General features: G+C 43.5%; 2 protein-coding genes and 1 pseudogene across 2 annotated transcripts; all 3 read right to left on the reverse strand.

Moving 5' to 3' along the window:
- The window catches only part of LOC132837120 (histone H2B-like), a 346828-nt pseudogene that overhangs the window by 16210 nt on the left and 305302 nt on the right, over positions 1-25316 (reverse strand).
- LOC132837129 (histone H3) lies at positions 20582-22327 on the reverse strand. Its single transcript, XM_060856829.1, has 2 exons — positions 22247-22327; positions 20582-21733 (listed from the first exon to the last, which is right to left on the reverse strand). Exon 2 carries the CDS (start codon positions 21718-21720, stop codon positions 21310-21312), a length of 411 nt encoding a protein of 136 aa, XP_060712812.1. The 5' UTR covers positions 21721-21733; positions 22247-22327; the 3' UTR covers positions 20582-21309.
- Positions 22473-23196, reverse strand: LOC132837106 (histone H1-like). The gene has a single exon (XM_060856801.1). It carries the CDS (start codon positions 23160-23162, stop codon positions 22482-22484), a length of 681 nt encoding a protein of 226 aa, XP_060712784.1. The 5' UTR covers positions 23163-23196; the 3' UTR covers positions 22473-22481.

The raw sequence follows: 25316 nt of genomic DNA on the forward strand, positions 1-25316 counted from the left end.
TTATAACAATTATTGGCAAATGGGGAAATGTACATAAAGAATGGTGAGGGAGAAAAGAAATTGTAATTCCTCTATGATATTTGACTCTTGATTTGAAAATTTCTCTCTGGAAATTGAGTCAATGTGTGTTTAATTCAATCTGCTCTGTAACTATGGAAAGGATGTTCTTCAGTCTGACTGCAGTAACATACCTGCTGTTTGTTAGAAGGAACTGATCACACTTGGCTTTGTACCAAGGACATATTACACTATCTTGGTCCTTCAAGTAATTGTCTGGAGGAAGACAGAAGAGACATCATTTATAAATCAACATTAAGTCAATGTAATAATTTAATAATCATTAGGCTGTTTTTCCTTCAAGACAGCAATTCCAACAGGACCAGAGGGTTAATTCTATTTTCGGCTTGAGCTGCTCTTTGGTGATTGTATCAAAAAAATCTGTACCAATTCGCTGAGAACCAGATACTAACCAACACCTCTAGAAATGGGATAATCTAATGCAAGTGCGTATCTGGATATGAAAGTTTCCTAATCTATCCATAGCTGTCAGTTCCTGCTCCGTGAATGTGTGAAGACAATTATCAACATATATTTGTTAAATGCTGCTCTGTGAATACGAGTCTAAATTATCAAACTATAATTATCATTCCATATAATCTGCGCAAATATGCGAGTGAATGCAGTTATCAATGTGTCCCTGTCACTCTCTGGTAAATATATTTACATTTTTTCATCATAGAGAAAAGTAGCAACATACTGATAACTACACTCATACATTCACGTAGCATAAACCGACAGGCGTAGATTGATAACTGAACTCCTGAATCCACAGAGAGGAAACTGCTAGGGACTGGTTGATAAATACATATCATACATTTTAAATAAATAGGATCAGTCCCTATGTGTTTCTTCGATTATGGATATGCGAGTTTAGTTATTTATATATACCTGTCAGTTTCTGCCCTGCGAATGTTTGCTTACCGATCTATCCCTAACAGTCTCTGCTGTTTGTTTGAGTGTAGTTATCAACCTGAAACTGTCAGTTTCAGCTATGAGAACGTGAGTTTCACTATTAGTCTCTACCTGTCAGTTTCCACTGTACGAATATTAAATGCAGTCATCAATTTGTACCTAATGTGAATATAAGAGCACTTATCAGTTAGAATGATAAAGTGACTTTAAAAGGTGTATTTTGTCCTGTCCACAGTAGTTAACATACAAAGCAAGAAAGAAGGAATTGGAATAACTTAACTCTATTGGAAAACTTAACAGAATAATGGGCACTGTAACTCATCCTAATTAACTGTTCCAATATTATCCCATAAACATTGTTGGCAAAAGACAAATTAAATAAAACAGATAGTCTCATATCTGACTCCAGTAGCAGAAAGAGAATCTGCAGCTTCTGACTGTAACTGAGCGGGGAAAACTAGCTTTTCCATCTTCAGCACACCGACAGTTTTGGTGAAAGCCAAAACTAAAATTGTCATTCTGTGAGAGCTTGACCACACCCATTCAGGCCGCTTCTGTTGTTCCAACTTTAAAAGTAGCCTCAAACTGTTTACTCGAGTGCAGACTTCTCAACACTTTTGCCATAAAACCTCACTTCAAGAAGGAAGAGCAAAATAAACATCTTAAAGCCACAATAATACCAAACCTTCCACCCCTCTTAAAAAGAACCCATCAATACCCTTCCACTCACACTCATTTGGTGGGCTGAACTGGTCCTCACCCTCAACAATTTCTCCTTCTAATACTCCCATTTTCTCCAGACCAAAAGGGTAGCTACGGGCACCGGTATGGGCCCCAGATCTGCCTGTCTCTTTGTCGGCTACCTAGAACAGTCCATCTTCCATAGTTACTCCGGCACCACTCCCCATCTCTTCCTCCGCTACATTGATGACTGCACTGGGGCCACCTCGTGCTCCCACACAGAAGTTGAGCAGTTCATCAACTTCACCAACACATTCCACCCCGATCATAAATTCACCTGAACCATCTCTGACACCTTCTTCCTCTTCCTGGACCTCTCCATCTCCATTAATGACGACCGACATGGTACTGACATTTTTCACAAATGCACCGACTCCCACAGCTACCTGGATTACACCTCTTCCTACCTTACCTCCTGCAAAAATGCCATCTTGTATTCCCAATTCCTCTGCTTCCACTGTATCTGCTCCCAGTTCCACCACAAAACACACTAGATGGCCTCCTTCTTTAGAGATCGCAATTTCCCTTCTCACGTGGTAGAAGACGCCCTCCAATGCATCTCATCCACGTCCCGTACCTCCGCCCTCAAACCCTCACCCCTCCAACCATAACAAGGACAGAACCCCCGGTCCTCACCTTCCACCCTACCAACCTTCACGTTAACCATATCATCCACCGACATTTCCATCACCTCCAAACCGTCCCCACCACCAGAGATATATTTCCCTCCCCATCCCTTTCCGCCTTCCGCAAAGACTGTTCCCTCCGTGACTACCTGGTCAGGTCCACCCCCCCACCCCCCTCCACAAGAACCCACCCTCCCGACCTGGCACCTTCCCCTTTCACCACAGGAATTGTAAAACCTACGCCCACACCTCCTCCCTCACCAAATCCAAGGCCCCAAAGGAGCCTTCCACATCCATCAAAGTTTCATCAATATCATTTATTGTATCTGTTGCTCCCGATGCAGTCTCCTCTATATTGGGGTGACTGGACGCCTCCTCACAGCGCGCTTCAGGGAACATCTTCGGGATACCCACACCAATCAACCCCACCACCCCATGGCCCAACATTTCAACTCCCCCTCCCACTCTGCCGAGGACATGGAGGTCCTGGGCCTCCTTCACCACCGCTCTCTCACCACCCGACACCTAGAGGGGGAATACCTCATCTTCCGCCTCGGAACACTTCAACCCCACTTTTGCCCGAAACATCGATTTTCCTGCTCCTCAGATGCTGCCTGATCTGCTGTGCTTTTCCAGCACCACTCTGATCTAAACTCTGGTTTCCAGCATCTGCAGTCCTCACTTTTGCCTAATATACGGGAATGGCCTAATTTTTAAAAAATCTTTACCCTTACATTATTAATACATAATACATATACATTTCAGTGACTCTAAGCATATAAACATTCACAATGACAGTCCATGTTTTCCTGCTATGAAACGTTTCCATCTTTTGTCATCAAAGTTATGACAACACCGTGGCAATTTGGTTCTCTTGTCCTGTCATGTACATAATTTGCAAAATTAAATGGCTGAGATAATAAGCTTCATCTAAACAGTTTGTAATTTTTATTCTTAAATTTCTCTAAAAACAACAAACCCAAGGTCTCCTTCTCAAACATGAAGTATTTCTGTTGATGAGTCTTCAGTTTTCTGTAAAGATAGAAGCCTCAAACTGTTTGGTCTAGTGGCTCGGTGTCTCTGCCTCAAAATTGCTCTTCAAGGACAAAATAAACCTCTTAAAGCCACAGTCTCATCACACAGTCTCCATCTCTCACTTCCTGCATTGTGAATATGAAAATTCATTTATCGACCTGTACCTGTCCATTCTTGTCACATGAACATGTAAGTGTTGTCATTAAGGTGTCCCCGTAAGTTATTGCAATTCAAGCGGGTGACTGTTGTTATAAATCTAATCTCTCAGTTTCTGCTGTGTGAATGTGAGTTTAGTTATCAATCTGTATTTGTCAATTTCTGCTAGGTGTAAAAGTGCGAGTGTCAATATATGACTGTCAGACTTTGTTCTATGAATAGTTATCAAACTGTACCTGTCAGTTCATGTTCTGTGAAATCGGAGTGTTATCAACTTGTTCCTGTCAGTTTCTGCATTGTGAATATGGGAGTGCACTTATTAATCTTTCTCAGACAGTTACTATTGTGTAAAAGTGAGTGTGTATTTAGCAATCAGTTGTCTACCTGTCAGTTTCCGACATCTGAACGTACTTTTAGCTATCATAACGTACCGGTCAGTTTGTTTTTATCTCTGTGAATGAGAGTGTCACCTTCAGTCTCTACCTGACAGCAATTGAGTTTGGTTATTGATCTCTAATGCCACTTTCTGATAGGTGAACATTTGAGCACAGTTATTCATCTGTACATGATACTTTCTGATATCTGAATATGAAAGTGTAGTTGTCAACCCACTCCTGTTGGTATGTGCAATGAAAATAAGAGAGTATATATCACGTTGTGTCATGCAAACACCCGAGTTACAAATCTATCCATGGCAGTGCTCGCAAACATGTGTATGCGCGTGTGTCTGCCCTGTCAATATGTGTGTTGTCATTTGGCCTGTTTCTGAAAAGTGAACGACTGAACAAAGGTATTAATGCATGCTTGTCAGTTTCTATTTGGTAAAGGGACACGTATCTCTCTGGCAGCCACTAAAATTCTCGGTGAGGGTGTGATTCGTTATGTGATACTTGTCATGAGGGTGACCTTAGGCAGATCTGTTTCAGTTCGTAAGTGCATATTTTGGACAAGAATTCAGACTTTCCCGTTTTAAAATTGTGCAAATATCAATGAGCTGTGAATGGTAAATTTGTTCAAACTGAACACATGTGCATTGTGAATTGTTAGAACAGAACAAATTGATATTTTCTCAGTTGTTTGAACATCTCTCTCTCAAACTGAGTTCAACGAGTAGCTGACCCAATCTGCTCTGACTGTGGAAAGGATGTTCTTCGCTCTGACAGCAGTAACATACCTGCTGTTTGCTAGGAGCAGCTGGTCACACTTGTCTCTGCACCGAGAGAATATTACATTATCTTGGTCCTTCAAGTATTTGCCTGAAGAAAGACAGAAGCGTAAGCTTCTGTAAATCACCATCAGCCAAGTTTGACCATCTTTAAATGATCAATGCAACATTCTGTTAATAATCATGAGGATATTGTATTTAAAGACAGGAGTTCAAACAGAATGACATGTCTGATTCTACTCTTGCTCCATGTCTAGTGATTTTTCTTTTTGTTAATTCAATACCAATTGAGTGAGGTCCAGAAACTAACCAATAATTGTACAGCTCCATGAATGGGACTATACAATGCAAGTGGGGCTGTGAATAGGAGTTTAATTATTGAACTATGCATGTCAATTCCTACTTTGTGAATATCAACCACACTCTCACATTCTGTCCCTCTCAGCCTTGCTTAAATTACTATGCATTCAAATAGCAGTGACTCACAGTGACAGATTGATAGATCCATTGAAATTACATTGCACATAAGAGGGCCATTTGGCCGATTTTATCCATTTAAACCCAAAGACACTAAGTGGCCATTCTAATTCCATATTCCTGCTAACAGCACATAACCCTGCAGTTGAGACCACTGTCCATTTCTGCAATCTGAACTTTTTTCTCAATTTGTTCCTGCCAGTCGCTGTTTCATGGATATGTAAATATAGCTATCAATTTGGACCTATCAATTTTTTCTGTTTGAATACTTGAATGGAGTTATCCATCTCTACTTGTAAATGTCAAAATACAGTTATAAATATGTACTTGTCAGTCTCTACAATGTGAATGTGTGAGCAGCCTATCCCTGTCAGTTTCTGCTCTGTTAATCCGAGAGTGTCAGTAATGGCCTGTCCCTGTCAGTTTCTGGTTTGTTGATAGATGCATTCATCTATCAACAAATACCTGTCAGTTTCAGTCAATGTGAATGTGAGTGCTGTTATCAATCTGTGCCTGTCAGATTCTGATATGTGAATGTGACTGTCATTTTCAGTCTCTGTCTGTCAATTTTGTTCAGTGAACAAGAGATTGTCAATCAATGTGTTGCTGTCAGATGCAGCATTGAGAATGTGTGACTGTAGTTATCAATCTGTCCATGTCACTTTCTGCTATGTACATCCGTGTGTAGTTATCAATCTGTACCTATCAGTTTCTGCTCTGTGTCTGTTGCTGTCTGTCTTTGTAATGTGAAAGTGAATTGATCAATCTTTCCTCATTAGTTTCTGTTCTCTGAATCAGAGTGTTGAGTTATGAATCAGTACCTGTCAGTTTTTGGCTTTTTGAATGTGTAAATGCATTTATCATTCTGCAAACTATCAGATTCTGCTTTGAGATTTTCTGAGAGCATAGTTTTGATCTGTCCCTGTCATCCACAACTGTCAGTTTTTTCTGGCTGAATGTGTGTGTGAAATTGTCAGTCTATCCACAACCAATTCTGCTGTGTGAAATATGAGAAATTCGGAAGCAACTCTTCCTGTCAGTCTCTGCAATGAGATTAGATTAGATTAGACTTACAGTGTGGAAACAGGCCCTTCGGCCCAACAAGTCCACACCGACCCGCCGAAGCGCAACCCACCCATACCCCTACATTTACCCCTACCTAATACTGCGGGCAATTTAGCATGGCCAATTCACCTGACCCACACATCTTTGGACTGTGGGAGGAAACCGGAGCACCCGGAGGAAACCCACGCAGACACGGGGAGAACGTGCAAACTCCACACAGTCACTCGCCTGAGTCGGGAATTGAACCAGGGTCTCAGGCGCTGTGAGGCAGCAGTGCTAACCACTGTGCCACCCAAAATATGTGAATATGTGAGTGTATTTATCAATATTTTCCTGTCTTGGTGAGACAATGTTGTGATCAATACATTCTGCCCTGTGAATATTTGAGTTTCTGTACCAAATTATACAGCAGGAAATTTTCTCTCTATATATGGAGGTTTAGCAATCAGTTTCGTCAATGTGAATATGTGAGCACAGGTTTGAATCTATGCCTGTCTGTTTCTGCCAAGTCAATATGAGAGAGCAGTTTTCAATCTCTACCTGTCAGATTCTGTTGAAATTGAGTGTACTTATCAAACTGTATCTGAGAGTTTATGTTAAGTGAAAGTGGAAGCGTTGTTATCAAATTGTACCTGTGATTTTCTGTCACGTGACAAGGAGAGTGTAATTACCAATCTGTCCCTGTCAGTGTCTCCTCCATATATCCAAGGAAGTAATTAAATTATACCTACCAGTTTTTGCTATGTGAATGAGAGTGTACATATCAACAAATCTGAAAATGTGTTGCTGGAAAAACGCAGCAGGTCAGGCAGCATCCAAGGAACAGGAAATTCGACGTTTCGGGCATAAGCCCTTCATCATAAGCCCTTCGGCTTATTCCCAAAACATTGAATTTCCTGTTCCTTGGATGCTGCCTGACCTGCTGCGCTTTTCCAGCAACACATTTTCAGCTCTGATCTCCAGCATCTGCAGACCTCATTTTTTCCTCCTACATATCAACAAATACCTGGCAGTATGAGCTATGAGAATGAGAGTGTTGCTGTCAGTACCTTTCAGTTTCTGTTATTTCAACATGTGAGCTTAGTTATCAATCTGTACCAGTCAGTTTCTGCTTGGTGAATATGTGAGTATATTTATCAACCATTCCTTGTCAGTATCTGTGTTGTGAATATGTGAATGAGGTTATCAATTTGTAATTCTGTCAGTTTTCAACACGTGCATATGGAAATTCATCTGTCAGATTCTGCTGTATGAATATGATCCAATTATTAATCTGTCTTTGCTTTGTGAACATCCAAATATAGTCATCAAAATGGACATGACTGTTTCCACTATGCAATTGTGCATGTATATTTCCCAACCTATCCATGAGTTTCTGCTGTCTGTCTATGAGTGTTGATATGAACATGTAGCTGTAATATCTGAATGCCTTTATCAAAATGTATGTCAGTTTCTGTAACGTGAATGTTTGTGTCCAGTTATCAATTTATGACTGTAACTTTCTGCTCTGTGAACATGTAAGTGGTGGTTATCATCTGTACCTGTTAGTTTATGGTACACGAATGAATGAGGGTAGTTGCAATCTGTTCCTGTCAGTTTGTGTTGTGAATGTGTCAGTGTAGTTATCAGTCTGTATCTGTCAATTTCTGTTAGGTCAATGAGATAGTGTAGTTCCCAATATGTACCTGTGAGATTCTGCTCTGTTATCTTTGAGTATAATTATCAAACTGTACATGACAGTGTGTTTTTCCCTCTGTGAACTTAAAAGTATAGTAATAAATCTTTACCTGTTAGGTTATGCTATGGGAAAGTTCTTGTCAGTTTCCGCTATGTGAGTGCAGTTATCCATCCGTGTCTGTCCGTTTCTGCTATCTGAATGTATGAGTGCAAGTATCAATCTGTGTGTCTCAGTTTCTGCTATGTCAATAAGCAAGTTTAGTTTTTGATCTATACCTGTCAGTTTCAGATATGTGAATGTATGAATGCAGTTATTAATATATCCCTGAATGTTTCTGCTTATAAAAAGGCAAATATATTCATTAAATCATACCTGTCATTTTCTGCAATATCAATGTGAAAATGTAGTTATCAATCTGTAACTATCAGTTTCTGTTCTGTGAACATACGAGTGTTGTAATCAATCTGTACCAGTCAGTTTCTACAATGTGAACATTCTTGTATAATGTGGCACATTATACGGCACAGTGACTTAGTGGTTGGCTCTGTTGCCTCACAGCGCCAGGGACCTGGATTCGATTCAAGCCTTGGGTGACTGCCTGCGTGGAGCTTGCACATTCTCCCAGTGTCTGTGTGGGTTTTCTCTGGGTGCCTCGGTTTCCTCCCACAGTCCAAAGGTGAATTGGCCATGCTAAATTGTCCATAGGGTTCAAGGATGTATGGGTTAAGTGCATTAGTCAGGAGTAAATGTAGAGTGATAAGGGAATGGCTCTGGTTGAGATAATCTTAAGAGGGTTGGTGTGGACTTGCTGGGCTGAAGGTCCTGTTTCAAAACTGTATGGATTCTAATTCTAACTAAAAGACTACCCCTGAAAGTTTCTGCTAGATTAATTATTAATAACTAATCAATTTATATTTAATCTCTCCCAATCAGTTTCTGATTTGATAATGTATGAATGCATTTATCAATCTGAATCTGCCATTCTTTGTCACATGAATATGTGAGTACAGCTACTATTCTTTGCCTGGAGACATAGGAGTGGAGGCTAGGAAACTTGGGGAAATAAATATTGACATCGTGAAAACAGTCCACATGCCAAAAGAGGAAGTGCTAGAAACGTTAAAAAACTTAAAGGTGTCTCAAACTCTTGGACCTGATCAAGTATATCCCATGATGTTGTAGGAAGCTGTATTAATGAATTGAATACATGATATTGTTTTCTCATATTGATATTGTGAGCTCAGTAATGATTCACTACTTGTCACATATGGCTGCTGAAATTATGTAAAAACATGATGTCATTGTTTATCTGGTTTGTGACATTTAAAATGCCCATTTAAAATATAAACTGGATTTAGTACACCGATCGCCTACTTTAGACAACCAATCAGCCTCAAAAATGCTGTGAATGGTAGTGGCCAGTTTCAATCATATTAATTGAAACTGGGAAGATGTCTATGGAGAATGCAGAGAAAAAAGAAATTTGTCTTTCCGCAGTTGTGTCTAACTGCCCATTTGTTTGGATATACCTCTGGAAATTGAGCTCAAACTAAGTCTCATTCAATCTGCTTTGTGCCTGTGGAAAGGATGTTCTCTGTTTTGACAGTGGTAACATACCTGCTGTTTGTTAGAAGCAGCTGGTCACACTTGACTTTGAACTGAGAAATTATGACATTGCCTTCGTCATTCAAATATTTGCTTGGAGTAACACAGAAGATTTTTCACCTGTAAACCAATATAAGCAACGTTAGGCAAGATTAAACTGATCAGTGTGGCAGTTAGTTAATAATCATTTGGGTATTTTTAAACCTAGCAATTCAAACAAAATCAGGTTTCAATTCCACTCTTTCCCTGAGTTGCTCTACGTCTCCTTTTCTTTTATTTGCAACTTTGTGACAATTGGGCGAGACCCAGAACTAACATCTGTACACCTCCATGAATGGGAATCCCTGAAGCAGCTGCAATGCTGACATACACCAAAAGCAAGATGCCAATACACTAAATGTTGAAAGAAAGAACAAGGGACGCTATGCCTAATGTTTTACTCGAAACTTCAAGTTTGTTCACTCTAATACGTGTCATTTAATAAGATTATCACAAAATTATGGTCTGTACTTCCATTCTTCACTGTCCAGTATCAAGAAACAGAAGCCAAACATTTAATTCCCATCAGTGTATAGGGGATTATAAACCACAAGAATGTCCCACAGCAGCTTCTTCCCGCTCTATCTCCCTCAGCAGGCCCACACACAGCCCGAGAAAGGCCTCTCTCTTCCCCCCAGCCCGCTCACTCCAAGTTCCGGGACCAGTTCCTGCTCCGCTCGGCCTCTTACAAACAGCCCCCGGTTCTCCCTGAACTCACCCCGAATCAATCCGGGTCTCGGAGCCCCCTCTGTGTCCCAGGCTCCCATCCCGATGTGCTGCTGGAAGGAGCCTGCTGTTCCCTCGCTTCCCTGGGCGCTGATCTCTCCATTGCGGTCTGTTTCAAACAAACCTCTTGCACTCACTGAGTAAATGCTCCTCAATGGCAGCGCTGGGGGAGGGCCTCACGCATGCGCTCTCCTCGTCACAAACGTTCAATTTCGGGAAAGGCGCAGTATCACGCATGCGTGTTTCAGGACGCAACAATAAGTTATTTACATGAAACCGACAGTGATAGCAGCAGTGCTAAACCCAGACCCAGTATTGGAGATTAGGATCAAAACACAAATATTACTTCCAAAAGAAAAGAAGAGACTAAATAAGCTTGGATTGTTTTCTCTTGAGCAGAGAAGACTGAATGGGGGCTCATGATTTTGCTGTAAAAGGTGTATGGACAGGGTGAATAAAGAGATGTTTCCCGTGTTTGAAGATTAATCACAAGTGAGATTGGGTTAGGATATGGTAAGAGTAAGGACTCTCGCTATGATGGAGTGTAAGGGGTAAAGATAAAGAGGAGAAAGTGAAGACTGCAGATGCTGGAGATCAGAGCTGAAGAGGTGTTGCTGGATACTTCCGCCTAGGAACCCTCCAACCCAAGGGATGAACTCAGATTTCTTCAGTTTCCTCTGCCCCCACCTTGTCTCAGTCAAATCCCTCGAACTCAGCACCGCCTTCCTAACCTGCAATCTTCTTCCTGACCTCTCCGATCCCACCCCCACTCCCCCTATCACCCCCACCTTGACCTCCTTCCACCTATCGCATTTCCAACGCCCCTCCCCCAAGTCCCTCCTCCCTACCTTTTATCCTGCTGGACACAATTTCCTCATTCCTGAGGAAGGGCTCATGCCCGAAACATCGATTCTCCCGCTCCTTGGCTGCTGCCTGACCTGCTGCGCTTTTCCAGCAACACATTTTCAGTAAAGATATAGAGGTTATTATCTCAGAGTGTAGTTATTAATCTGTACATGTCAGTCTCTGGCTTATTACTGCATTTATCATTCGCCACATGTCAAGCTTTTGTAGTATATATATGAGAATCTAGTTATCAACCTGCAACTTTCATACAGCCTTTGATCCAACTGGTCCACTCTGACCAGATACCCTTGACTGACCAAATCTCATTTGCTAGCACTTGGCACATATCCCTTTTTATCCTTCCTGTTCATTTACCCATCCAGGTTACTTTTAAATGTTGTAATTGTTCCCAACCTTCATCAATTCCTCTGGAAGCTCATTCCATATGGGCATCACCCCCTGCATGAAAGTTGTCCCTAAGGTCATTTTAAATCTTTGCCCTCTCACCTTAAACCTATGCCCTCTATGCTCCCCCACTCGAGGAGAAAAAAAAACTTGGCTTTTCATTCTATCGATGTCTCTCATGATTTTATAAGCAGCTGTAAAAAACATTCTCAGCTTCCGATCCTCCACAGAAGAAAAAGCCCCTGCCTATTCAGCCTCTCCTGATAGTTCAAACCCTCTCGGCCTGGTAACATATCTGTCAATTTTTTTTGCACCCTCTTAAGATTAACAACATTTTTAAGATAGCCGCGTGACCAGAATTGTATGCAGTCCGCTCAAAGTGCCCTAACCAATGTCCAGTGCAGTCCTAACATGATATCCCAGCTCTTAAACTCAAAATGCTTACCAAAGAAGGCAAGCATGCCAAATTCCTTATTACCACGATCTGTTATACCTGCCACTCCACTTTCAACCAGCTATTCATATGCACCTGTAGGTCTTATTGTTTGGCAACACTCGCCAGGGTCCTACCATTAACTGTGTAAGTCCTGTCCTGTTTTGAGCAATGAGAATATATGTGTAACTATCATTCTCTCCCAGTCAGCCTCTGCAATGTGAATATGTGAGACCAGTTTAGTCAGTTTCTGCTGTGTGTCTGTGAAAGTGAAGTCCTTAATCTGTACGAACCACTTTCTACTCTTGCGTACCAATTTGGCTTCATTCTCTGGCAGCCACTAATATGCTCCATGACTGTGGTTTATTCCGTGAGAGAAGGAATGATATGTTTAATTAACATATCGGAATGCTTTTGAAATGTGAAATAAAGAGATTAATTGCGGATTGCAGTTCTTGGTGCTTGTTTTTGTTTCTGTTGGTTCGTCAGGTCCAGAAAAAATAAGTAGAAAGAAACAAATGCGGTTCGGTAAATGAATGAGCGAGAGATTGTCTGAAATATACAGTTGTCACCTCATTAACAGGTATTGGTGGATTCTCCTCTGAACAACGTCCTCCTTTCTTATACGTCATTCTTTTAAGCAACATATACTGCGTTACTTGTGAATCGGTGGGCTTTTCAAATTGGAAAGAAAGCTGTTTATGATTTGGCGCTGACTTTGAGAGAAAAGAACGGGCCCTCTCTTCTCTTGGGCATATTAAACACCAGTGACTTTTTTTCTTTGCTTAGATTAGATTACTTACAGTGTGGAAACAAGCCCTTCGGCCCAACAAGTCCACACCGACCCGCCGAAGCGCAACCCACCGAAGCGCAACCCACCCCCCTACATTTACCCCTTCACCGAACACTACGGGCAATTTAGCATGGCCAATTCACCTAACCTACACATTTTTGGACTGTGGGAGGAAACTCACGCAGGCACGGGGAGAATATGCAAACTCCACACAGTCAGTCGCCTGAGGCGGCCAGGTCTCTCACTGCTGTGAGGCAGCAGTGCCAAGCCCTTTTCTGCTATTTGCTCAAGTTAGTCTCTGTTTGATTATTGCCGGAGCTACAAGCTCCGGTTGGGGTGTAAGCCCTGAGTTTCATCATTGGGAAACAAAGTAAGTTCCCCTTTTCTTACAGACCCACGGGTAGATACACTACACACGGATTTCTCAACTTACAAAACTCCGCGGGGTTCTGTTGGGTTGCAGAATGTTGTAAATGGGGCTTTCTGCTTCGGTTAGAAGCCTTCAAAATGAACCGAGATCAAACCACAACAGTTGCCGGACTGGAATAGTTAATGTGGAGCTTTTGCAATAAGGGAGCACGATATTAAAATAGTACCTAAAGGCAGTGTTCGTTATTAATGCGCTCACGGCGAAGAATGTTCATGAAATCCTGACAGGGCTGAATGAAGGCATTCGGCCCATCGAGTCTGAACCTCCCCTCCAAAGAGCATCTCGCATCCTTCAAATAACTCATGTGTTCACTTCTCCTAAAGAGAGACTGTGTGAGCTGTACTTTTATAATCTAAAAGCAAATTAACGATGAAGTACGAAAGCATTATTTTCTATAAAACTCCCTTCCCTAATCTACGTCTCGGCGGGATGTCCAAATCTGAAGGAAAACGGTTGATGATTTCCCGCCTGCCTTCTCAGCAACGATGATAGAGTAGTCATGATTTGGAGATGCCGGTGTTGGACTGGGGTGTACAAAGTTAAAAATCACACAACACCAGGATATAGTCCAACAGGTTTAATTGAAAGCACTAGCTTTCCGAGCGCGGCTCCTTCATGACAACCACCTGATGAAGGGGCGTCGCTCCGAAAGTTAGTGCTTCCAATTAAACCTGTTGGACTATAACCTGATGTTGTGTGATTTTTAACAATGAACATATAGTTACAGCTGGTGGGAACTCCAAGGGAGACAATTCGGAGAGATGGTATTTAATCCGGAATACTCGACTACCTTAATATATGATGTACAAATTACATTGCAGTATGTATTCTTTTCATTGCCGCTGAATGGGAATAACTCCCCAGCTATGCATTACTCACTTGTATTTAATATGCTCGCTTTCGCTCTCGGAATAAAATTTAAAAATCACACAACACCAGGTTATAGCCCAACAGATTATAGCAGATGAACTAACGACACAGATCATAGTGAATGATTATGATGTGGTAGGCATCACGGAGACGCGGTTACGGCGGGGGGGGGGGGGGGGGGGGCGGGGGTTGGGCGTCAGGACTGACAGTCAAACCTCCAAGGATTTTCAACTTATCGAAAAGACAGGGAGGTGGGCAGAAAGGTTGGGGTTGCCTTGTTAGTTAAGAACAAAATTAAATCAATGGCACTGAATGACATAGCGTCAGATGATGTGGCGTCTGTGTGGGTGGAATTGAGGAACCACAAAGGCAAAAAAACCATAATGGGAGTTATGTACAGACCGCCTAACAGTGGTCAGGACCAGGGACGCAACATGTACCAGGAAATAGAGAAGGCATGTCGGAAAGGCAAGGTCACAGTGATCATGGGAGACTTCAATATGCAGGTGGACTGGGTGCATAATGTTGCCAGTGGATCCAAAGAAAGGGAATTCATGGAATGCTTACAGGATAGCTTTTTGGAACAGCTTGTCATGGAGCCCACAAGGGACCAGGCTATTCTGGACCTAGTGCTTTGTAATGAAACAGATTTTTTAAAAAAATCTTAAAGTAAGGGAAACCTTAGGAAGCAGCGATCATAACATGGTAGAATTCACTCTGCAGTTTGAAAGAGAGAAGGCAAAATCGGATGTGATGGTGTTACAGTTAAATAAAGATAATTATGAGGGCATGAGAGAGGAACTGACAAAAATAGACTGCAAGCAGAGCCTAGCGGGGAAGACAGTAGAGCAAAAATGGCAGGGGTTTGTGGGTATAATTGAGGACACTGTACAGAGGTTCATCCCCAAGAAAAGAAAGATTATCAGGGGAGGGATTAGACAGCCATGGCTGACAAAGGAAGTCAGGAAATGTATTAAAGAAAAAGAGAGATCCTACAAAGTGACCAAGAGCATTGGGAAATCAGAAGATTGGGAAGGCTACAAAAGCAAACAGAGGATAACAAAGAGCGAAATAAGAAAGGAGAGAATCAAATATGAAGGTAGGCTAGCCAGTAATATTAGAAATGATAGTAAAAGTTTCTTTCAATACATAAGAAACAAACGACAGGCAAAAGTAGACATTGGGCCACTTCAAACTGATGGTGGAAGCCTAGTGATGGGAGATAAGGAAATAGCAGGAGAACCTAACAAGTACTTTGCATCAGTCTTTACAGTGGAAAACATGAATAATATCCCAACAATTAAAGGGAGTCAGGGGGCTGAGTTGAGTATGGTTGCCATTACAAAAGAGAAAGTGTGAGAAAGGTTAAAAGGTCTTAAAATTGATAAATCTCCTGGCCCTGATGGGATACACCCTGATGGGATACACCCGACTCAGGCGACTGACTGTGTGGAGTTTGCACGTTCTCCCCGTGTCTGCGTGGGTTTCCTCCGGGTGCTCCGGTTTCCTCCCACAGTCCAAAGATGTGCGGGTCAGGTGAATTGGCTATGCTAAATTGCCCGTAGTGTTAGGTAAGGGGTAAATGTAGGGGTATGGGTGTGTTGCGGGTCGGTGTGGACTTGTTGGGCCGAAGGGCCTGTTTCCGCACTCTAATCTAATCTAATCTAAGTTCTGAGAGAGGTGGCTGAGGAAATAGTGGAGGCATTGGTTGAGATCTTTCAAAAGTCACTGGAGTCAGGGGAAGTCTCAGATGATTGGAAGATCGCTGTTGTAACCCCCTAGTTCAAGAAAGGATCAAGACAAAAGATGGAAAATTATAGGCCAATTAGCCTAACCTTGGTTGTTGGTAAAATTCTAGAATCCATCATTAAGGATGAAGTTACTAAATTCTTGGAAGAGCAGAGTCTGATTAGAACAAGTCAACATGGATTTAGTGAGGGGATGTCGTGTCTGACAACCTTTTTGGAAATCTTTGAAGAGGTGACAAGTAGGTTAGACCAGGGAAACCCAGTGAATGTGGTCTATCTAGACTTCCAAAAGGCCTTTGATAAGGTGCCACACGGGAGGCTGCTGAACAAGGTGAGGGCCCATGGTGTTCGAGGTGAGCTACTGGTATGGATTGAGGATTGGCTGTCTGACAGAAGGCAGAGAGTTGGGATAAAAGGTTTGTTTCAGAATGGCAGCCGGTGACAAGCGGTGTCCCACAGGGTTCAGTGTTGGGGCCGCAGCTGTCCACATTATATATTAATGATCAGGATGAAGGGACTTCTAGTGAAGTTTGCCGATGATACGAATTTAGGTGGACAGGCAAGTAGTACTGAGGAAGTAGGGAGGCTGCAGAAGGATCTAGACAGTTTGGGAGAGTGGTCCAGGAAATGGCTGATGGAATTCAACATGAGCAAATGCAAAGTCTTGCACTTTGGAAAAAAGAATAAAAGCATAGGCTACTTTGTAAACAGTGAGAAAATTCATAAAGCCAAAGTACAAAGGGATCTGGGAGTGCTAGTCGAGGATTCTCTAAAGGTAAACATGCAGGTTGAGTCTGTGATTAAGAAAGCGAATGCAATGTTGTCATTTATCTCAAGAGGGTTGGAATATAAAAGCACCGTTGTGCTACTGAGACTTTATGAAGCTCTGGTTAGGCCCCATTTGGAGTACTGTGTCCAGTTTTGGTCCCCACACCTCAGGAAGGACATACTGACACTGGAACGTGTCCAGTGGAGATTCACATGGATGATCCCTGGAATGGTAAGTCTAACATACGAGAAATGGCTGAGAATCCTGGGATTGTATTCATTGGAGTTTAGAAGATTAAGGGGAGACTTAATAGAAACTTACAAGATAATACATGGTTTGGAAAGGGTGATGCTAGGAAATTGTTTCCGTTAGGCGAGGAGACTAAGACCCGTGGACACAGCCTTAAAATTAGAGAGGGTCAATTCAGAACAGAAATGCGGAGACATTTCTTCAGCCAGAGAGTGCTGGGCCTGTGGAATTCATTGCTGCAGAGTGCCGTGGAGGTCGGGACGCTAAATGTCTTCAAGGCAGAGATTGATAGATTCTTACTGTCACGAGGAATTAAGGACTACAGGGAGAATGCTGGTAATTGAAGTTGAAATGCCCATCAGCCATGATTGAATGGTGGAGTGGACTCGATGGGCCGAATGGCCTTACTTCCACTCCTATGTCTTATGGTTTTAGGTTTAATTGGAAACACACTAGCTTTTGGAGCGATGCTCCTTCATCAGGTGATTGTGGAGGGCTTGATTGTAACAACGAATTTATAGCAAAAAATTGCAGTGTGATAAAACTGAAATTATACTATGAAAAATTGATTGTCTGTTAAGTCTTTCATCTGTCAGAATACAGTGATAGTTTCACTTCTTTCATGTGTAAATCACAAACCCCCTTTTTTTAAAAGTTGCATTCTCGGATTAGCTGTTAACAATGGTGATAGCTAGATAATATGTTGAAGATGTTAGCCCTCTGTGTTCTCTATCTATGACCAGATGTTTAGATTGTTATCTCACTTTTTAGATTAGAATCAGTGTTTTACTTAAATTCATGCAGTTTTTGAGCTCAGAGTTCTACCTTGTACTCATGTGACTCAGCCAACTTTGTCTATCTTATACATTGCAGGCAAGGATGCCCGGAGGCATGGACATTGGGGAAACCAAGCAAAGGCTATGACAACGGATGAGTTGGCACCACACAACAATCAACAGACAGGAGGGTTCCCTCCTAGTTGGGAACACTTCAGTGGTCCAGGACATTCAGCCTCGGACCTTCGGGTGACCATCCTCCAAGGCAGACTTCAGGACAGGCAGCAGTGAAAAGTGGTTGAGCAGAGGCTGTTCGGTAAGAGCTAAGTTCGGTACCCATAGGGAGGGCCTCAACTTGGACCTTGGGTTCATGTCACATTACAGGTGATCACCATTGCACTATACACACACACACAGACACAGGTACACACAGACTTGCACACAGACTCCCATATACACCCTTTTAGACACTCACATGCACCCCCTCACAGACTTAAGACACTGCATCCACTACACACACACTTTCTCACACTCACAACCTCAGGCACACATATTTTGTGGGGTGCATTTGTACTTACAGAGTTACATTGCACTTTGCTCAAAAACTGCATACATTCATGTAGAACTCTGAGCTCAAAAACTGCATGAATTTATGTAAAACTCTTATCTCCCTTTTTAGATTAGAATCAATCTGAACATCAGGTCATAGACAGAGAACACAAGGGGTTAACACCTTCAACATATTGTCTAGCTATCACCATTGTTAACAGCTAACCCGAGAATGCAACTTTAAAAAAAAGTTTTGTGATTTACACATGAAAGAAGTGAAACTATCACTGTATTCTAACAGATGAAAAGCTTAACAGACAATCAGTTATTCAATGTATAATTTCAGTTTTTGCTATAAATTAGTTGTTCCGATCGAGCCCTCCACAATTACCTGATGAAGGAGCGTCGCTCCGAAAGGTAGTGTGCTTCCAATTAAACCTGTTGGACTATGTGAGAAACAAAGCTCACTCACTTCAATAATTGCAGTCCGAGACAAGATGTGAATCAGTAGTGTCCTTTATTTCACACTTGCAAGTGGGTGTGATGTCCACAAGGCAGGGACAAAACACACTGAATTCAACAAATAATCGATATTTATATAATTTGGTTCCTACATTTTTTTTTCTTATTTCATTGTTTCCCGCCCAGTTTACATCCTCCACTTCCCTAAGACCGGTACCCATTACTCCTGTTTATCTCTTGTCTGATCCGGCCTTGTCTGTGACAAAATGCTTATTTCTGGCCTCACAAGACCATTTGACCACATTCTGCTGTGGGTTATTGTTAGCCCCTCACAGCATCTTATCACTAAGCCCTTTTAATTGGGGTTTGTTCCTGTGTTTCTGTAAAAGTGGGAAACAGATGTTTATACCTATTGTTTATACAAGCATATTTAGTTGAACTGCCTCTCTTCTCAGCATCTCATCTAGTGCCTGTATTTCTACCATTGTTTTGCAGTCCGGTTTCTTTCTTGTATACATTTTTAGCTAATACAAAAAAAAGTTGTGCATTTCCTCCAGATAGTTTCCATTCTTGTTGACTCAGCTCCTGGCTGAAACACACTGATGTGAATTCATTTATTTTTTGTATAATCAATTATAATTACAGAAGTAACATTAATTTACCTATATCCCACAGACTATAACCTAGTGTTGAGTGATTTTCCTCCGCTACATCGATGACTGTATCGGCGCTGCCTCGTGCTCCCACGAGGAGGTTGAACAGTTCATCAACTTTACTAACACCTTCCATCCCGACCTGAAATTCACCTGGACTGTCTCAGACTCCTCCCTCCCCTTCCTAGACCTTTCCATTTCTATCTCGGGCGACCGACTCAACACAGACATCTATTATAAACCGACTGACTCCCACAGCTTCCTGGACTACACCTCCTCCCACCCTGCCCTCTGTAAAAACGCCATCCCATATTCCCAATTCCTTCGTCTCCGCCGCATCTGCTCCCAGGAGGACCAATTCCAACACCGCACAGCCCAGATGGCCTCCTTCTTCAAGGACCACAGATTCCCCCCAGACGTGATCGACGATGCCCTCCACCGCATCTCCTCCACTTCCCGCTCCTCCGCCCTTGAGCCCCGCTCCTCCAACCGCCACCAAGACAGAACCCCACTGGTTCTCACCTACCACCCCACCAACCTCCGCATACAACGTATCATCCGCCGCCATTTCCGCCACCTCCAAACGGACCCCACCACCAAGGATATATTTCCCTCCCCTCCCCTATCAGCGTTCCGCAAGGACCACTCCCTTCGTGACTCCCTCGTCAGATCCACACCCCCCCACCAACCCAACCTCCACCCCCGGCACCTTCCCCTGCAACCGCAGGAAATGTAAAACTTGCGCCCACACCTCCACACTCACTTCCCTCCAAGGCCCCAAGGGATCCTTCCATATCCGCCACAAGTTCACCTGTACCTCCACACACATCATCTATTGCATCCGCTGCACCCGATGTGGCCTCCTCTATATTGGGGAGACAGGCTGCTTACTTGCGGAACGCTTCAGAGAACACCTCCGGGCCGCCCGAACCAACCAACCCAATCACCCCGTGGCTCAACACTTTAACTCTCCCTCCCACTCCACCGAGGACATGCAGGTCCTTGGACTCCTCCACCGGCAGAACACAACTACACGACGGCTGGAGGAGGAGCGCCTCATCTTCCGCCTGGGAACCCTCCAACCACAAGGTATGAATTCAGATTTCTCCAGCTTCCTCATTTCCCCTCCCCCCACCTTGTCTCAGTCGGTTCCCTCAACTCAGCACCGCCCTCCTAACCTGCAATCCTCTTCCTGACCTCTCCGCCCCCACCCCACTCCGGCCTATCACCCTCACCTTGACCTCCTTCCACCTATCCCACCTCCATCGCCCCTCCCCCTAGTCCCTCCTCCCTACCTTTTATCTTAGCCTGCTTGGCTCTCTCTCTCTTATTCCTGATGAAGGGCTTATGTTCGAAACGTCGAATTCTCTATTCCTGAGATGCTGCCTGGCCTGCTGTGCTTTGACCAGCAACACATTTTCAGCTGTGATCTCCAGCATCTGCAGACCTCATTTTTTACTTGAGTGATTTTTAACTGTGTACACCCCAGTCCAACACCGGCACCTCCAATTCTCGAAAAATTGACTCACTGGTGATTTTATTTTGCAGATGCAAATTAGGAAAGGGAGTAAGGTATGATTGTTTGGACTATATTTTTGTAATGGAAAAAACAAATCACCGAATAAGAATTCACGCATTCTCCTCTGGCATGTTGGCGGGCTTTTCAATTCGAAATAAAAGCGGTTGATCTCTTGGCGCCAAACCTTCTCCACAAACACAAGCCATGTTTACCACCACGGTAAACAATGAGGAGACAGGGCTTTTGTTCGGGCAATTCCTAATCGTGTAGCAAAATTTCAAATATTTAATATCGCATTATAATAAATTCTGCGATCACCGAAGACCTCGGTTGGTGTATCTTCATTGTCGCTGACTCCAAATGAATATTTTACTCAATACCCGTTTACTTCATAGATTTATAATTATAACAGTAATGCAACCCATGGCTTCCCGCTCTCTCTGGATGGTTTAGTGGCTCTGAAAAGAGCCGTTGTGTGTCTCTCTCTCTCGGGGTGAATGTGCAGGGCGGGCCAGGCTCCGTTTAGGCGCGCTCCCCGCGGATCCGGCGGGCCAGCTGGATGTCTTTGGGCATGATGGTGACCCGCTTGGCGTGGATGGCGCACAGGTTGGTGTCCTCAAACAGTCCCACCAGGTAAGCCTCGCTGGCCTCCTGCAGGGCCATCACCGCCGAGCTCTGGAAGCGCAGGTCGGTCTTGAAGTCCTGAGCGATCTCTCGCACCAGGCGCTGGAAGGGCAGTTTGCGGATCAGCAGCTCGGTGGATTTCTGGTAGCGGCGGATCTCCCGCAGAGCCACCGTGCCGGGCCTGTAGCGATGGGGTTTCTTCACTCCGCCCGTGGCCGGAGCGCTCTTGCGGGCCGCTTTGGTCGCCAGCTGCTTGCGGGGAGCTTTCCCTCCGGTGGATTTGCGCGCTGTCTGCTTGGTTCTGGCCATTCTCTTGAACTCTCTGTAACACACACAGGCTGCTGCTATCAATGCTGAGGCTGCTGCGGTGCTGCCTGTTTAAGGGAACGGAGAGCCCGCCCTAGAGCTGGGATTGGATACAGCCCTGTCCTTCAACCCACAGAGAAACAGCTCCGGAAGGGACGGACAAGGCAGGAAAAGAATTGTTGGAGGCTGATTGGTTCACTGGAAATGACAGTTGGTCAGTTTGAAAATTCCCGCCGAATTCACCCTCACAAACCTTGAGATTAAATTAACCATAAAAACGCAAAACACCATCCATCTTCAACGAAGATAACATTTAATATTTTAAAGTAATTCTTTAAATCCTACGAGGCGGGATCATTGCCTGATCTGTCGGTAACAGGAAGGAGGAAAGGCGGGGTTTAAAACAGCTCAGACAAACTGAACAACCGAACGTTTACCCGGCGTGAATCAATCTAAATAACTCCGCCAATTTAAACATCTTAAAAGCTAATGCAGTGAACACTGATAAAAGGACAGAATCTCACTTTACCTGTTATTTTTATTGTTACCCCCTGTGATACCTTCCCCATTCACAGGTCTCCACTTTCGTAAACCATGGCAAGAGTGTTTATTTGAGGTATTCACATCAATTAATATCTAAGGTAGGTCTGCGCTCGGCGCCGGGACGGAGAATATTGGATCCGGGCTCAGCTCTTCCCTGAGAGATGTGGGTGGCTCTGATAAGAGCCTTTGGGTTCAGATGGGTATATATTACACTGACTGGTTCATTTCTTTGCTGCTGTCTTGGTCACTTTTGCTTTGGGCTTGGCCTTGCTTTTAGCCGGTTTGCTGAGGGGTTTGGGGGCTTTAGGGCTCTTGGTCTTTTTCACCTTCTTCACGGGAGTCCGTTTCTTTGGCGCTGCTTTGCTCACCGCTTTCTTTGGCGGTGCCGTCTTCTTGCCGCTCGCTTTCTTGGCCGGGGATTTCTTCACGGCCGGTTTCTTAGCTGGGGATTTCTTGGCTGTCGCTTTCTTGGCCTGGGATTTCTTTGCTGTCGCCTTCTTGGCTGATGATTTCTTCACGGCCGGTTTCTTGGTGGCCGCTGATGTTCCCGCCTTCTTTCCCGCTTTTGCCTTGGCTGGATTCTTAGGGAGTTTGAAGGAGCCGGAGACGCCCTGGCCCTTGACCAGAACAAGGGAGCCGTTCGCCAGGCACCTCCTGATACTCATCTTAATCTGGAGCTTCCGCTTCTCCACATCGATCCCTCTTCTCTCCAGCGCCTTCTTTACAGCGAACAGAGACGTCCCCTTGCGATCCTTGATATCCCCGACAACCTTCAGAATCAGCTCTCCCAACCCAGGACCGGGTGTTCTTTTCCTGGGAGCCGCCGCTTTTTTCTTGGGAGCCTTGGCTTTGGTGGGAGCGGAGGCTGGAGGAGCCGTTTCGGTGGCTGCACTGTCGCTCATGTTGAGAACTCTGCGCTGAATCTCTCTCTGCGTCAGTCTGAACTGGGTCAGCAATAAAGCTGCTGGCGGCGGCACTGAGCAACTTCAAGGCAGCGAGCGGACGGCGCAGGGACAACCTGCCGTCAGCTCCCTGATCCTGTTGCTTTTCTGTGTTTCTCTAACGGCTTAAACTCTCCGATTCCTCTGAAATTCCACATCTCCAGAGAGCCAGGCTCGATCGCTCCTCACCCAGACAAGGGAAGGTTTACGGCCGAGAAGTTTTCACTCGAATACAGGGCTCCGTTGTTGAGTTAAACGTATTTTGCTGCAGCACTGATGGCGCTCTCTGAGCTGAACGGTGACATTTTCGCTACTGTTTGACCGAAATCTTGTAACTAATAAATATATTGCCTTGAATTGTACCTTTTGAGGTTTAGAAGGGGAGCAGGGGGATAACCTCAATTGTAAATATTTTTGAGTTACATAGGAGAGACTTAGAAATATCATAATATTAGCGGACACACAAACACAGTTACGTTAGACTCACCGTCCGCCCTTTTCCGACAGTCTCTCTGACACAATATTCACATTCACACAGTCACGCCGAAATATCACCAAATGTTAAGTGTGGAACGTTAGAATTTCTCCTCCTTTCAGCCTTTGCTCCGGCGTTCAGGGAGTTAGATGTAGTTTTTCTCCTCAATAACTGTTACACTCTCATCAGCTCTACTGTTTACTCAAAGATGGCCAGTCGGTTTGTCAGACTTAGAAGACAGAACAGTATGCACGGAAACAGGCCCTTCACATCCATAATGATTCTAGCAGATCCTGAATACTGTTTAGGCAAATGCTTCATAATTGAAGCTTTCATTTTGATTTTTCCCTGTAGGCTGACTGGTCTATAGTTCCCAATTTTATACCAACCTCCCTTTTCCATTGGATTGCTTACACTAGCTAGCCCTCAATCTGTGTAAATTATTGCAGAGTTTATAGAATCTTGGAACATGACCACCACTGCATTCAGTCAAAAGTGAGGGGTGCATGTGCTGGAAATCAGAGTGGTGCTGGAAAAGCAGAGCAGGTCAGGCAGCATCCGAGGAGCAGGAAAATCGATGTTTCGGACAAAAGCCCTTCATCAGGAATCACCACTGCATCCAGTACTACTCAGCCCACTACATTAAATACTCTGTGACGTGGATGATCAAGGTCTAATGTTTCCCAACCTTCAATCCTACTCACTGTCCCAACATCATTTCCCTCTCAGTAAACTCCCCAACATTACTACAGTGTTAGTTGTGTGAACATTTGTGAACAGAGAACAACATTATTTTAGAGATTTTTGAGACGTTTTTGTTCCCCATTTTAAACTCCCCCTTTTTATGTTGTAAGTGACATATGGTCCTCTTTACCAACCTATTTCTCTCTTTACACATTTATTTTTACTTCAGCAGTGTTTTTTTTCATGGCTTCTGCTACATTACTGTCTTCTTCATTTGCTCTTTGTTAGTAAAAATCCCTTTTCCCTGCCAGTGGCTGAATTTAGGTCTGTTTGCAGCCTTCACATCTTTCACTATATACCTTCCCAAATTTTAGGCCTTTTCTTTGAACCAAAAGCTATCTTGAATAGCTTGTTCAAGTTTCACAACATCCTTTCCATAGGAGAGAACCCAGAATTGCACATAATATTCCAAAAGTGTCATAAGCAATGTTCTGTACATCCACAATGTATTCTCCCCAAGTTACATACTCAAAACTCTGACTAGTAAAGGAAAACATATAAATGCCTTCTTTGCTATCCTTTCTAACTATAACTCTACTTTCAAGCAACAATGAATCAGCATTCCAACGTCAATTAGTTCAGCAACACTCCACAGGACCTTAATATTAAGTGTATAAGTCCTGCCCTGATTTGCCTTTCGAAATTGCTGCACCTCATATTGATTTAAATTGAACTCAATATGCCAATCCTGGGTCCAATCGCTCAACTGATTGAGACCCATCTGTATTCTGAGGTAGCCTTCTTTGCAAGCTACTACACCTACAATTTTTGTGTAATCTGCAAACTTATTAGCAATAGGTGCAACTTCACATCCAAATCATTCATAATAATGTGGAGGTGCTAGTGTTGGACTGAGGTGTGCGAAGTTAAAAATGACACAACACCAGGTTATACTC

Source organism: Hemiscyllium ocellatum, chromosome 49 (assembly GCF_020745735.1).
Source record: "Hemiscyllium ocellatum isolate sHemOce1 chromosome 49, sHemOce1.pat.X.cur, whole genome shotgun sequence".
In the NCBI taxonomy this organism is placed as follows: Eukaryota; Metazoa; Chordata; class Chondrichthyes; order Orectolobiformes; family Hemiscylliidae; genus Hemiscyllium; species Hemiscyllium ocellatum.